This window comes from Protomyctophum parallelum, assembly GCF_964188405.1.
Source record: "Protomyctophum parallelum genome assembly, chromosome: 1".
Lineage (NCBI taxonomy): Eukaryota > Metazoa > Chordata > Actinopteri > Myctophiformes > Myctophidae > Protomyctophum > Protomyctophum parallelum.
In genome coordinates, this window is record NC_139697.1 from 16,453,512 (window position 1) to 16,469,793 (window position 16,282).

The 16,282-nt window shown below is 44.2% G+C and overlaps 2 protein-coding genes across 2 annotated transcripts in view; one reads left to right on the top strand and one right to left on the bottom strand.

Moving 5' to 3' along the window:
- gon4la (gon-4 like a) overlaps positions 1-16,282 on the bottom strand; it is a 52,700-nt gene that overhangs the window by 30,767 nt on the left and 5,651 nt on the right. Inside the window, exons 4-17 of the mRNA XM_083777605.1 lie at positions 16,087-16,164; positions 15,834-15,884; positions 15,681-15,737; positions 14,293-14,385; positions 13,231-13,323; positions 12,685-12,846; positions 11,966-12,164; positions 9,940-10,041; positions 9,679-9,719; positions 9,213-9,476; positions 3,426-3,512; positions 2,672-2,834; positions 1,167-1,317; positions 467-614 (exon numbers count right to left, since the gene is read on the bottom strand). Coding sequence (XP_083633731.1) covers positions 467-614; positions 1,167-1,317; positions 2,672-2,834; positions 3,426-3,512; positions 9,213-9,476; positions 9,679-9,719; positions 9,940-10,041; positions 11,966-12,164; positions 12,685-12,846; positions 13,231-13,323; positions 14,293-14,385; positions 15,681-15,737; positions 15,834-15,884; positions 16,087-16,164 — 1,689 coding nt within the window. The remainder of the gene's footprint in view (positions 1-466; positions 615-1,166; positions 1,318-2,671; positions 2,835-3,425; positions 3,513-9,212; positions 9,477-9,678; positions 9,720-9,939; positions 10,042-11,965; positions 12,165-12,684; positions 12,847-13,230; positions 13,324-14,292; positions 14,386-15,680; positions 15,738-15,833; positions 15,885-16,086; positions 16,165-16,282) is intronic.
- On the top strand, positions 7,039-7,680 carry LOC310867501 (PITH domain-containing protein 1-like; the record flags this gene model as incomplete). Its single annotated transcript, XM_083777616.1, has 1 exon — positions 7,039-7,680. The coding sequence occupies one exon, from the start codon at positions 7,039-7,041 to the stop codon at positions 7,678-7,680; it is 642 nt and encodes a 213-aa protein (XP_083633742.1).

Below are 16,282 nucleotides of genomic sequence, written 5' to 3' on the forward strand. Positions count from 1 at the left end.
AAAATACATGAACCTGGGGACTGACGCCCTCTTCCGACAGTGACGTCAGGACTTCGGTGCTCTATAACACACACACAATTTCCTGAATGCCACTGCACCTCAGTTTATAAATAATAATTCAGGAATTTAATTATCATCATTACAAACTAATATATAAAAAAGAAAGACATAAGTTGTCCTTTGGTTTTCCCCAATGTGGAGGTCCTCAAGTAGGTCAAGTAAAGAGGGTATGCGCACGCATAAAGTGAATGGCAAATCGTAAGTAAGTTTAACGTTGTTTAATGCAATCAGATAGGACTTTTCTGTTTGGATGTATGGGCTGTCAAGACCAGAAAGTACTTTTTTTGCCACTTAGTAGGCGATCCTGCATAACTTCTGGGTATGATGATGATGTCACGTGAATACCCATACAAACATGTGTATGTGTGTGTGTGTGTGTGTGTGTGTGTGTGTGTGTGTGTGTTACCTTGACTTTGTTATCGGGGATACTAAGGCGACAGCACTGCTTGATTCTGCTTTGGATCTGAGGAGTGGTCTTCCTCAAAACAAACTGACTGACCAGCGCGATGGGGTCATCACACCCCTCCATGTCCCTTAACCCCAACACTATCAGACTGACACACACACACACACACACACACACACACACACACACACACACACACACACACACACACACACACACACACACACACACACACACACACACACACACACACACACACACACACACACACACACACACACACACACACACACACACATCATATGCCACGCTACATTAAGCTAAACCAGGGCATGTGGTTCCCAACCTGGGGGTTGGAACCCCTCAGAGTATTGAGTAACTAAATGTATTGACTATGATTCCAAGTGCTTGTCAGAGCTGCTAGGTAGACTATCTGCTATTTGGAATCGGACCGTTTAGACTGGGAATCATAATCGTTACAATCTTAAACGATCCCAACCCTAGAGTTTGTGAGCTTGTGGAGATCGGCTATTTCCACTGTCTTTATAACTGTCTGAAAATGTTCAAACATTTTTCAACAGATGAATACACAAAGATGAATGGGAACAATTATGAGTCATGTAATTTATATAATTATCTCAATTATTGCAATCAGGCAATTGCAAGGTCCTATCCTAATCGTGACAGGCCTAGGTCTCACCAGTCCTCGGCTGCAGTGAAGTTGTTGTTCCTGCGGGGGCAGTAGTGTTTAGGGTCCAGGCTCCAGCATGGCAGCAGCTCAGGGTACATGAACACGCTGCGCGTCGCAAAGAGCCAGGCTAGCTCCGCCGGCATCACTGGATAGCAACGCACTGCACACGCACACACACGCGCGTGCACACACACACACACACACACACACACACACACACACACACACACACACACACACACACACACACACACACACTATATTGAAAAATTATAATAATTTTGTCCATTCTGAAAAATACATGTAACAGGGTATCTGCACTGCAGGATTAGGCAAGTCAGATTTAACTTAAATACCTTTATATTTAATATTGTGAGCTGTTACTTTGGGCTTGTTTAGCTGTAAAGATGGACCGATTAATCAGGTGGATTGGTCTGATTGATTATTCAAACCGATGCTGATTAATCTAAAAACAACTCAAATCGGCCAATACCGATGTGTTTGCCGATTAATCTCCCATTACTAGTATCCAATCACATCATTTCTGATAAGCAGCAAGCTATATATGCTTAGATTATTTATATTTATATTAGGATAAATGTACGCAACTAGAAAGATGAAATGGAAGTGGGAGGGAAGCTTTACTTCGGCATTATCATCAACAGTTTCCGTGCTCCAGACTGTATGACCGGAAGCATTTGGAAATTGTGGGAGGCAACAGTCTGGCCACGCGAGACTAGTATTTTGCCAATTATTTGGGGGCCCATTTGCAATATGCTCACGGCCCACTAGTGGGCGCATGGGCTCCCAGATTGGGAATTTCATAAAACATGTAATTGACCCTTCGCTAAACCCCAGCGATTGTCCAATGCCAACGGTTGCTAAGCTGGGCAAGCTTCCGTCACCTCATAGCTGTCAGTGTTATTTTGCATGGCTGTGTTGTTGAACAAATACACCGCTTAACGTCGGGAAAGTTACATGATACACCCACCCAGCAGGTAATGGCAATAATATTAATAACCGTAGTCTGTCGGGACGGTCGGTCGTAAGTTGTTTGAGTTGGATACTGTTCACACATTTTTCCAGTGCATAGCCTACTGCAGGCCTTGTTGACTGGATTTAGAAGCCATTTTGAAGCTCTTGCTACTATTGAGGAAAGACTTCCGCACTCGACTTACTAATTGACGCAGGTGCGTCGGCAACAAAGCAGCAGACTGCAGACACTTAGGAGACCCGCACACTGCCACTTGCTGGTTCAAGAGCCTTTTTATTTTATGTCCACAATATGCAACGGTCTCCCTCCTTCTCCTAAGCTCTTGCTACTAAAATGACCGGTTATTTAAATGGATCAATCCCGTCATTTAACATGCATCTCAATGGGTGACAAGGACAGCTTGCCAGACCTTGGTCTGGCAGAGTGGGTGGCTGGGTTTAGTGGGTGGCTGGGCTTAGTGGGTGGCTGGGCTTAGCGAAGGGTCAATTGAGACAGACAGACAGACAGACAGGTGTCTCACTGCGTCCTTGTGCATCCATTGGGCTGTACCGCGGCTTGTAGGTGATTGGCTGCCTTCTCATCTCTTCGATGAGCGCCATCGCCCCCTGCAGGTTGGCGGACCTGAAGGAACTGCACCTCTGATGCACTAGCTCTGAGCCATGAGCCAACACGTCCAGCTCATACTGATGTGCATGTCATGTCACGTACGCGCACACACACACACGCGCACACACACAGAGAATTGATGATTATTAATTTTACTACATGCATATGTAAACATTACACACACACACACACACACACATACACAATATTTAAAGTAGTGCAAATGGCTTCGCTATGCTAGGCTTGTAGATCGACCTCACTACTTTTGTATGATGGAGTAGGGCTTTGATGCAATATTCTATCCTATTCTCTGTGTGTGTGCGTGTGTGTGTGTGTGTGTGTGTGTGTGTACTTGTTTACAGCCAGGCCCTGCTCATAGAACATTTCATGGTAGGGGTTCAATGCCTTGCTCAAGTGCACTTCAGCTGTGGTATTTTTAACGTGCCGGTCCGGGGTTTCGAACTAGCGACATTCCGGTATCAAGACCGCTCCGCAAACCGTTCGGCCACCGCTGTGTGTGTGTGTGTCAAATGGTGCATTTATATAGGGCATTTTATCCAAGGCGTTTTACATAGATTGTCCATTACATTCACACAGACATTCATGGCGGCGGAAACCATGCAAGGCACCAACCAGCACATCAGGGGTTCAGTGTGTGTGTGTGTTACCAGGAAGTGTGTAGTAGTGTCAGTCTCAGTTTGCAGTGAGCTGATTGGACTGGTCAGCAGGAGGATCTGGGTCAACAACTGGACATGCTGCATGGAGACAACAAAACACAGAAACAATACTCAACTGTGATTGGCTAGAGGACAGACAGTGCATTCAGAGAATAGAGTTTATGTGCGTGGCATCATCATCATACCAGGAAGTTATGGGGGAACGCCTACTGACTCCGAGTGGCAAAAAACTACTTCCTGGCCTTGACAGCTCATACATCCAAAAAGACAAATCCAATCTGATTACATTTGATTTAATGCAGTTAAACAACGTTAAACTCACTTTGCCACGGGGTGGTGGTATCCCAACCCCTCCCCTACTGGGCGGGTTTTTCCTTTTCTTTTACATGAGTTGGGCATGTTATAATGTAGTAAACTCTGGAAAAGCATTCCAGCAGCCAGCATGGCTCGTTAGGCCATAGACTTTCAATCCGTACCTCCTGGGTTCGAATCCTGCTCATGCCATCAATTTTGTGTCCACCGCAAAAAACTTTTGTTTTGCAAATAAAGTAAAGTTTGCTTTGGTCCGGCATGTGTTGCGTCATGCTTGCGGTTAGGGTTAGGTTTGGGGTAGGGTCAATAATAGTAATGTCCAACATACAGTACATGTTCACCCACATGCGTTGCGTCGTGCTTGCACCTTGCAGTTAGGGTTAGGTTTGGGGTAGGGTCAGTAATAATAATGTCCGAGTCCGACATACAGTACATGTTCACCCGTGGCTTCGTGTGGTGCCACTCAAAGTGACTACTGGGTTGGGCTTGCTGGGTGCATGGCCCAACCCCACACAACGTTTGTGTGCCTTAACTAATGGTGTTTTAGCCCTTGTCCATGATTGGCCGTGTTAACACGATCAAGATGGTGACACTGCCCAGACTGCTATATCTTTTCCAAAATCTTGCTATATTTTTACCCAATACCTTTTTAAAATTACTGGACTCTACCATAATGCCATTTATATGGGGTTTCAAGGTTCACCGCATATCTAAAAAGCACATAACTAAACCCAAAAGTGTGGGAGGTCTAAGCCTCCCTAACTTCCAGCATTATTATTGGGCTGCTAACTCTAGAGCTTTAATGTACTGGATAGATGCTTATCCAGGCAAAATCACCAGCTCAACCCCCTCATGGCTCACCATAGAACAGGATATCCATAAAACGTCCCTGCCTGCCCTTTTGTTTTCAACAAACAAATCCCTGGCTTCCATCTCTAATATTTTCTTGGTTAAACATTCTCTGAGAATCTGGTACCAAATAAGGAAAGCATATAAACTACCTGAAATATCTGCTTATAAGCCTATACATTATAATCATGCTTTCACCCCTTCACTGGATAAGAACAGCTTCACACTCTGGGAGAATAATGGCATAAACACTTTATCTGACCTCTATATTGATAATGTCTTTGCCTCTTTTACACAACTTCAGGAATTTTACACACTCCCGACTTCACAGTTCTTCCTATACCTCCAGGTCAGAGACTATACGCGCAGAAATATACCACATTTTGAATCTACTCTACCTCCCTCACATGATTTCTATGCAATCATGAACCAACACCCCGATTCTAAGGGTCTGGTTTCACAAATGGTAGACTTTTTCACATCATATGAATCTCCCTCTACACAACACCTGAAAGAGGCCTGGGAGGAAGATCTAGTTATAACAATTGATGATGATGCCTGGGAATCATATCTTAACACCATACACAGTTGCTCCATAAACTCCAGACATCAATTGATCCAATTTAAGGTAATCCACAGGTTGCATTATTCCTGCACTAAGCTACACTCATTTTATCCCTCTGTCTCTCCACTATGCTCAGTGTGACACGGTAGGACATCTATTTTGGTCGTGCCCTAGACTAAGAAAATTTTGGAGTGACATCTTTAAGTTTTTCTCAGACGTGTTTGACTGTGTTATCACCCCAGACCCCTACTGTGCTATCCTGGGCGGATTTCAAGACTTGTCATTTCTGACTCACTACCAACATAAAGCCATACAATATGGCATGCTTATCGCAAAAAGGAATATTCTGACCCATTGGAAAGGAGTGGAAGTACCCACTTTTAATGTATGACTAGCAGAATTGACCAACCTGCTACAAATGGAAAAGATAAGATATGACGTTTCTCTTAAAACGAAAGTATTTGACAGAATGTGGCAACCGTTTTTCTCTCACCTATCATTAACAGGCTGAAGTATGTATGCACATAAATGTTTTATTTCATTTTTTATTTTCTAAAAAACTCTTTAACTGTGATCTATTGTATAGTATTATTTTCATTTGTGTATGTTTTGTTTCTGTGCTAAATGTATTATTTTTCCATATTTTTCCTTTTTCTTTCCTTTGAATGGGGGGGGTGGGAAGGGTTTATGTGTGTGTGTGTATATGTGTGTGTGATGTGATTGTTTGTAAAGTATGTCTTGTCTTTAAACCTGAAAATGTATAAATAAAATTGTAAAAAAAAAAAAAACGAATGGTGTTTTAAATAAAACAAAACACCACTGGAGCAGAGCCTGTGTGCAGACTTCTTTCTTCATTCACAATATCTAATTATATGACCGTGTCATTAGCATAAAGATGGACATGACAGTCATTAAGTGTAGAGATATTATTAAAGTATCTATACAGTAAAAAAGGACAGGGCCTAAGACTGAGCCCTGTGGGACACCCACTGAGACTGGCCAGAACCTAGATTGAGTGGTCCCGGACTTCACAAATTGTGAAATTTTAGTTTTTTCATGTCATATGAAAGCAGGGAGTCATAGCTTCAAATTGACATATTGTTGTTCAGTTTGACCCACCAGTTTTAGGCTTATAGAGTAATGTCTTGCAGAAAACAGCGAGTTGATAAAACAGGCTTGAAAGGTTCACTTCTGTGGTCTCTAACATTACACCTATCTACATGTTTAAGCATTTATTTCATATTTACATGTCGATTTCAGCTCCAACACTTATGTCAGACATGCTCTAGTATGTGAAGAGTCAGCCTGTGCTATTAAAAAAGAAAGAAAATAAAAAGTGTTTCTCCTCTGGTGTAAAGCTGGAATTTGCGCGATGGCAGTCTCTCAGTCAAATCTGGTCACAATTGATGCCTATAGGACATAATTATTTTTTTAATAATTTAATTAATTAATAATAATTAATTATTATAATTATTAGACAAATAATTATGAAACCATTCCGAGGCTTCATTGCTGAAACCAATGTTATGCAATGTCAGTAGGTGTAGGTTGTGATGGGAAAACCGTGTCAGTAGGTGTAGGTTGTGATGGGAAAACCGTGCCCATATTTGGAACAGTTACATCACAGACATGTCATAGACGACTGACATCACATATTGAAAACAGCTCGACAACTTCTTCAAATTACTTTGTCATTTCTCAGGTTTTCAATTATAAAGGAGTGCCTCCATCATTGGTTTACAGGAAAAGGATATAGGAATAGACACGGAATCCAAGAACAAGGACAAAAAAACTGGTCAGACGTTCAAATAAATCCAGACGTTTTGCACCATAATCTAACCAAAGCGTTCACACTAACCGTACATATTATCCCGAGGAATGTCGGGTCACGGTCACGGGGGGGACGGACACACCTGCGGCTCGTCGTGCGACGGCACCCACGAGCCGGCGGAGCGTGGCGTGGAGTTCGGCCTGTGGCGGCGCATCGACGTGGACCGCCTGCAGTGCCTGAACGAGAGCCGTGACGGTGCCGGCCGCACGGTGTTCAAGCCGTGGGACCAGCGCACCGACCGCCAGCTCTACGTCCAGAGCGACGCCGATCACGAGCTACTGTTCAACGTGCCGTTCACGGGCAGCGTGAAGCTCAAGGGCATCGTGGTGTCGGGCGAGGACGACGGCTCGCACGCGGCTGAGGTGCGCCTCTACAAGAACGTGCCGGCGATGTCGTTTGACGACGCGGCGGAGCGCGAGCCCGAGCAGGTATTCCGCCTCAACCGGGACCCCCTGGCCGAGCTGGAGTACCCCACCAAGATCTCGCGCTTCTCGGACGTCCACCACCTCGCCATCCACATATCGGCGAACTTCGGCGAGGAGACTACGCGAGTCTACTACATCGGGCTGAGGGGGACGTACTCGGAGGCCCACCGGCACCAGGTAACCATCTGCAACTACGAGGCGTCGGCCAACCCCGCCGACCACCGGGCGGAGAGCATCGTCCCGCAGACAAACTTCATCTCCTGATGAGAGACTGCAGAGAATGTCAGCCTCCTTCTTCCTATAGCCAGTGTGACCTGGAAATTGGCTCACGTCCCACACTTGATGGGTGCTTAGGTGGTGCAGTCTGCATTGGTAAAGTGCTTGCCTGCCGTGCCCACCACTGTGGACTAGTCTGCAGGATAGAAACCGTTGCGGTGCAACAGGTTTGGCACAGTGTCTCTCTTGTATGGGAACAAAATCACACCTGTGTGAAGTGAGGGGCGCTCTCATTCTGGCCAATGCCAATTTACGTCCTTACTTTTGTCTTCAATATTTGTGTTTACACAAACACTAAAAAATGGCCATTCATTGTCAATGGCATTCAATGTTTGTGTTTGCACAAACACTCAAAACTGGCGGCTGGCCATTCATTGCCAATGGCAAAGAATGGCACATAGGAGGGCATCGCTCCTACTGGACCTGCACAGGAGGAAGGTCCCATTGGCTGCTGCAGACCAGAATAACTCCTGGGCTTTAGGAGGAAAGACTGGACATTACCCACAAGCCAATGGCTTTGGGATCTGGTCTGATTGGCCAGATCTCAACGACCCCTGCCATCGGACAGGAGTCCAGCTAAAAAGAAAAAAAAGAAGAAAATCTCTGATTAATTACAGACTCCAGTGTGGTAGTGGAGGCTACCCTCACCCACCAGGGAGACTACAGGACGAAACGTCTAGAAGGGTTCTGCTTAGTACAAAACAGACTGAAGCCAAACAACATTGGCATGGACTTGACTGCAGGGAAAGTTGGCCTGTGTTGATTCAGCTGATCACTCTGTTTCACATTTGATGTACAAAAATGCTGTTATTGTGGAGGATGTTTTAAAATTCACCATCAAAGCTAGACTCTAAGTATTACCAACCAAGTACAATCTGTTGATCTGGTATCCCGACATACATACTTCACTCTGTATAAACCATCATGATTCACTTAGAATCCATCGCACACATAACAAATGGATGTAGTGCATACAAAAATGTGTAAAGTTCTCGCCACGACCATATTGTTGTCTGATACAGTTCGAAAATATGTGCCATCCAGTGCAGCAATGTATAAACATTCAATAGTGTTACCAGATTGGTTTAGTTGTGCATGCGATGTCTTTGCTAACATCCAAAATACACCTCATGTTCCTGTTTCTGGAGGTAGGCTGTGTCTTTGATTTGTACATGGACCAGGCATTCCAAGATAAACATTCTAAGTACCAACCATTATTCGGAAATGTTAACAAACCGGAACTGGAAGCCTGGGCCATGTACATAAACTGACCATGAGTGGCCTAACAATAGCTGGCATGACAAAGAGCAAAGCCAAACAAATTGCCAAATACTACTCTGGTTCGACTCTTAGTTTAACTGTGCGGAGGAGAAGGTGCCATGTATATCCCATGAACTGTCAACCCTGTTATATTTGTTTCCTTGTAAAATTAATTGTAATTCGCGGAAGAACTAAAATGTGTGTGTTCGCGCGCGCGCGTCTGTGTGTGTGTGACTGTGTGCGTCTATGTGTGTGTTAACCTGTTGCATTTGCTGCTGTAGCGTAGCTTTCTGTGTGTCGCTCAGCGTCAGTGTGAAGGGTTCAGGAGGCGGGGCAGCGGGCAGGGCAGTGGGCGGGGCAAGGCCAGGGGGCGTGGCCTCTGTGCAGCCCTGGCTCTGTTGTCTCCTGAGCAGAGCCAGTTTGTCCTTCACGGTGCGGGGCTCTCGGACCGGCTCCTCCGTCTGTTCCTGCGCTTCTTCCTCATCATCGTCATCAACGTCCTGACCAGCAAGATCCTCCTTCAACTACACACACGAACGCGCACACACACAAACTAATCGATTATAGCTCAATCCAGCATCCAGTGACAAGTTATAATTAATTACATTAAATCACATCATAATGACATAAGATTAAAACAGATTGATTAATTTACATTAGATTAGAACACATTCAATTAAATCAAACTAGATTGCCTTACAGCGTAAAGCAAATATATATTCTTACCGTTTCAAACAATTCTTCCATCAACTCGTTCACTTCCTTCTCTGCAAGGGGAGAGAGGCAATATTTCAGTTATATGCTCTCTCTCTGTGTGTGTGTGCGTGTGTGCGCGTGTGTGCATGCGTGCGTGTGCGTGCGTGTGCGTGCGTGCGTGCGTGCGTGCGTGTGTGTGTGCGTGTGTGTGCGTGCGTGTGCGTGTGCGCGACCGTGTGTGCGTGTGCGTGCGTGCGCGTGTGCGTGTGTGTGTGTTTGTGTGTTACTAACTGCTGATCCTAACAGCCTTGTCGTCCCTGTAATCTTCTTTATCAGGTTCATCCACATCGGCCAAGAAGTTATACTCTGGATCATCTTCATCATCACACTCATCTGGAGAGACAGACAGGCAGGCAGACAGACAGTCAGTCAGGAAGACAGGCAGACAGGCAGTCAAACAAACAGACAAACACATTGTGAGCTTGTAGATTGGTCATATTCACTATTTGAAAAAAATCACACCCGTGTGAACCGAGTGGTGCAACTCCCCCCTCTCTCCCCCCCCCCCCCTCCCCCCCCCCCCTCCCCCCCCCCCCCCTCATTAGCAGGCAACAGTGCAGTACTGTCTCTCTCTCTGTTTCTGGCACAACAGCGCCCCTACTGGTACTCATACTGGTGCTCATTAACCAACACATGAACAACACAGACACAGACATTGCTGTTCCTTGGAGTGGTTGCACCACTCAAAAAAGATCTAAGTAGAAAATGTGTACGCATATTATTGGTAGAGTTTTTGTTTTTGGTTGTTGTTTTTGGCAGGCATTTTTTTGTTTTAGTCAGTCTTAGTCTTTTTGACGAAATTCTTATTAGTTTTAGTCACATTTAGTCATTTGGACGAAATGCTTCATTAGTTTTAGTCACATTTTAGTCATTTCCAAACACCAAAGGGTTTTAGTCAGTATAGTCGACAAAAACTAAAAAGGTTTCAGTCCAGTTTTAGTCAAAAATAAAAGATGTATTTATTTTTTGACCGTCCGTATTACAATCATATCTTAAATAATTATATATTTTATGATGACTGAACAGTAGGCCAGTGGTTCACAAAGTGGGGTCTGGGGACCCCCAGGGGTCCTTGAGGGAGTTCCAGGGGATCCCAAGCTAAATGATAGTTGGAAACCAAATGGACCCTGGGGTCTGAGAGTGTACAAATGGAACCAAATGGACCCATTTGTACACTCTCAGAGTTAAATTAAAATTGAATTTACAATATAAATTGGTGGTCTCAGAGATAGAAATGTCATTAAAGGCCCAGGCCGTGGCGTAACGGTCTGGGCACCGGACTGGTAATCCAGTCGCAGTGTGCCGCGGGTTCGACTCCCGAACCCGACACGGCCTTTACTGCATGTCATCCCCCCATCTCTCTCCCGTTTCCTGTCAGCCTACTGTCTGTCCCTTCAAAAATCAATAAAATATTTAAAAAAAAAGAAAAAAAAAGAAATGTCATTAAATGGGGGGTCCGTGTAGTCTAATGCATGTCAAACTGTGGGTACTTGAAAAGAAACGGGTTGAGAATCACTGCTAGAGCCGTAAAAATATTCTCTTATGAGAGTCCCTGGCCTATCTTTTCAAATGGGGGTCCGCAGGGCTAATTAGTGACAATTTTGGGGTCCTTGACATGAATCGGTTTGGGAACCACTGCAGTAGGCTATTATCATAAAATATATCTCAGTTTGAAGATTCAAATTATGGATAATAACAATACAACTAGCCTATTCATCATTTATTATCATTATAAAAATGCCTCATCATTATTATTGACTAAGATGTTCATTAGTCTCGTCTCGTCAATGAAAATTCACACACGTCTTCGTCATATTTTAGGCAACCAAGAGAGCTGTTTAGCTCAGTCTAGTCCTGAATCTTTTTTGCTTATTTCGTCAACGTCAGATATTCATCCTGAAAAAAGGGCCGTTGACGTCGTCATGCCTGACGAAAACAACACTGCATCATTGTTAGTTATGTCATGTCAAGTCAGCTGTTGATCCTAAACATCTATTTCAATATATTTTGGAGAGTGGCCCCCATTGGGCCACTCGGGCACGCTTCTGTGGTGGCGACGAGCGCAACTTACGAGTACCAAATTGCCTAGTGCAAGGTGAAAGCTTATCCATTGGCTGTCCACCCAAATACATACAGTAGCAGCTCTACAAGCTCACAACACCTCACTACATTAGCCAATACATTGAAAAGCCATTTGAAATAATAATTGAAAGTTTGAAAGCAATGTGAAACATGTGGGGGACAAATTAACCCTCACCTTCATCCCCGAGGATCAGTCCTCTCAGCCAATCGGTCCATTCCCTGTCCTCCTGGCCGAGGCCATAGTCGTACATGTCGGGGGTGATGTCGGGCGCTTGAAGCTCCGCCTCCAGGAGGCCCAGCGGGACGTCCGTCAGCGGCCGCTTGGAGCGAGTTCTAAACGCCACCAGACTGACGTCCTCGTCTACAGAGAGAGGCTGCGCGCACGCAGGCAAGCACAGAATACACACACAAATATATACACGCACAAATACAAACACACACACAAAATACACATTTAACCAATTTAGACCCGATGCCGATTCTTAAGCTGTTGTGATTTTTGAGCGGTGAACACCGCTCCAATGACTGGCTTTGTGTGTCCCTATGTGTCTATACTACTGTATGTCTGGGGTATAAACATCTGCAATACCACTGGGTGAGCTAAAGTGGCACTGTTGAGCAGCCTACAGGCCCATTCACACTGAGCACTATAACAATAAAAGTCTAACTAACAAAATAAACAGTACAGTACAGTACAGTACAGTACAGTACAGTACAGTACAGTACAGTACAGTACAGTACAGTACAGTACAGTACAGTACAGTACAGTACAGTACAGTACAGTACAGTACAGTACAGTACAGTACAGTAACTATCGCAATAAAAGTATAGTTGCACCGCTCAGTTCAGACGGGTGTGATTTTCGTAAAGTAACATGCGTGTGTGTGTGCGTACCTGGTAAGGTTTCACACACACTGACAGTTCTTCCTCCACAGCATTGAGTTCTTCCAGAAAGGAGCTGTCATTCGCCGATCTGGATGGCGGGTCCTTGGGAGGAGGGGGCGGGCCCATAGAGGCATGCCCCGCCCTAAAACACCTTGACTTCTTCCGAGAACTCTGGATAAAGGACAGACAGACAGATAAGAATACAGTAAAAGGACCACAATGGAAATAAGCTCTCAAGCTGTTTGTATCTTATCGTTGAGAGGTCGCCTGGGTAACATAACATTTCAGGTTCAATTCCCGGCCTCGGCTATGGGAAGAGGTGTCCCTGAGCAAGATGCTTCACCCATAACTGCTCCCCTTTGAACACTTAATATGACCACCTGAGCAGCCATCAGCTGGGTGACCACCTAACATTTGAGAACCGGGTCGGTTCTCAAATGTTTTGATTTCAAGGACCTGTGTGTGTGTGTGTGTGTGTGTGTGTGTGTGTGTGTGTGTGTGTGTGTGTGTGTGTGTGTGTGTGTGTGTGTGTGTGTGTGTGTGTGTGTTTTCTACCTGCCAGGGACTGGTGCTGTCTTCTTCTGGTCTGTTAACTCGCCTTCCTCTTGGAGAAGAAGCTGTACTCTCGACATCGCTCTCCAGAAACGTCTACATACAAGTAAAACAATGTGTGTGTATGAGTGTGTGTGTGTGTGTGTGTGTGTGTGTGTGTGTGTGTGTGTGTGTGTGCGCGAGTACAAACATTTTAACACATTCATTTTATATCATGAATAAAAGTACATTCAACCACAGAGTTTTATGGGGTTTTTTGCTTTGTTGTGTCACTGTGTGTTCTATTTTATTGTGGCTTTCTGGTGTCTCTATGTTTTAGCTTTACAGTGTATTTGGCTTTTAACTTTCTGTACAGCAGAGTTGTGAAATGTTCTATATAAATAAGGTTTTTATGTGTGCGGGTCAACAGCAAGAAGAAGTCCACTTGGTTTTCAATCAACAACGGAGTTAGCCTCGGGGACCGCAGGCATCTTTTTTTTAAGAAGAAGCCTGGGCAAAGAAGCCTGGGCAGGAAATGTGGCATAAGAGTGGGAGTAAATCTTGTATTTCGCTAACCAAACTGGGTTCTACCAGGGAGGGGAGGCGGGCACACAGATCGGTGAACCAGTGGGATCCACCGGCTGTTTTCGCTGGCAAATTTGACTCCGCCACCATCTAGACATCTAGGCTGGGCCAGGCTACAGCGGAGTGACACAGGGAGCCGTAGCTGCACCAGACCACCATCTAGACTAGAGACATCTAGGCTGGGCCAGGCTACAGCGGAGTGACACAGGGAGCCGTAGCTGCACCAGACCTGTTTAACGGGTTCGAGTCCCGACGCTGATGACCTTTCCCATCTCTCTCTCCATTTTAACTTATACCGTCTACTTTGTTGTGTGGAGTTGTAAAAGGTTGCTATATTCTGATTTCTTGTCAATGTAATTTTCATCTAATTCTTCAGACAACAGATTAAATAATGAAGACAATAAAACACATTACATTATATGATTTGTTGTGTTACGTTATGTGTTTCATCATCGTCTTCTCATTATTCATTGGCTGTATTAGATCATTTTATTTTCTTACGTCTTCAGCCGTCTCATCTTCATCCTCGTCATCTGGTCGATATTCTTCGTCAGAAGAGTCTTCATCAGCCAGAGGAATGTCAACAAACTGAGCCTAAGTATAGGAACATTTTGAATAATTTTGAATATGTTCTAAACACAAATCTTCTCTTATGGGGGTACCTGACAAATGATTTTTAGATGTGGGGTCTGTGGCCAAATACATATCGATTTGGTGGTCCTTGACATGAACAACTTTGAGAACCACTGCTTGTATATATCTGGTCAGATTGCGAGTAGCCTCGGAGACCACAGGCATTTTGTTTTCAGATCTGTATGGCCGGGCCAGGCTACATTGCAACCAGTCTCTGTCTGGCTCCATGCTCTACTTTGTTATCAGTGATCCTACACGGCCACCTACTGGATTTAACAGGTATTGTTACAAGTGTGTTCTGGAGAAAGATTACGCACTTTTGTACTTTACAAATTTAGTTAATGTGTGTATTTTCCAGGAAACAAACACACATGCGCGCACCACACGTGTAAATAATAACCCTTCATTTCTGAAGACTATGACGTTCAGTTGTGAATAATGAGTTGAATTAGAAGATAGAAATCAAATTAATCAAATTAATTCAGCCGTAGTTTCTCTAGCTGGAACATGACGCTTCACAACAATCTACAGTGCATTTACATAAATGCACTTTCTTTTTGCAAGTTCCAGACAGTGACTAAAAACCTCTATTTGAACAAGGGTTTTGCCTAGATCAGTGGTTTTCAACCAGTGGTCCTTGAGGGGATTCCAGGTGGTCCCCAGCTAAATTATGTTTTTAACTCTTGAGCGCATGACATTTTAAGGCAACAAATTGCAATTTGTTGCCTTCAAATAAAGTAAGTCTTGGAGCTTTACAAACTGGTGTGTGGATGTTCTTCCTCTTCCTTGATCTCTCCTATGGTACCACATCAATACATCATGGAATTGTGGACAGAATCGTATCCAACGACAACAAAATATTATTTAGTTTTGGGTCTGCAATCAAATGGTTTAAATGCAGAATAACTAATGGGCCTTTATATGAAAAAGGTTGAAAACCACTGGCCTAGATGGACTTATTGACGCCTTGTGTGCTTTTTACTTTTTCTACAAACCAGTGACTGCAACATGACGTAAGTTACCATCCACTCCCGACCGGATTATAAACCCGGAAATGGCATGCTTCCCAGGCTAGGTTCCAATATGAAGTGCGTTACAAATTAAATTTATTATTATTACAGTGCGCAAAATCAAGATCTCTTTTTCAGTTACATCAAATGTCCCCCTATTTCAAACTCTGGACAGACAGACGGATGGACAGACAGAAGGAGAGAGACGGACATACGGACAGAGGCAGGTGATGAAGAATACAGTACCTTGACTTCAGAACTCTTCCTAACAGGAGATATGTTCCACACTGGAAGCTCAAGCACCTGAGAGAGACAGACAGATAGACAGCGTGACAGACGGTTATCATTTATATTCTGTTTGTGAATGCTGAATATGGTCCTTGGAACAGTTCCACTCACCTCTCCTTTCTGGACGACCTCCTTCATACGAGAACGAGTCATCTTTGGCTCCTGCCGACAGACATATACTGTAAAAGTCAGAAGTCAACTGCGCCTAAATCACAGATTTCATGTGTGTCTCACGCTGAGAAGAGCAAACCTAGGTCTGCTATTCTTAGACGGTCTTGATATGTTTTATGTTATGGTCTATTACGATCTTCATACGACCTGATGTAGTACGATTATGTTCTGATAACAGACAAGACAGACTTACAAACGGAGGAGGGACAGCTTCGGTCTCATTAATGGCGGCTTTCATCATGGCCACCACATGCTCGTTAGTGATCACTTCCTGTAGGGCAAAGGTCACACAATATTTGTTGTTGTTTTTCTTTTTCTTTTTTTTATCTTTAAAAATAATTATTTTCAACCTAAAATATTCCCTATTAAGTGGTTAAAGGACCACTTCA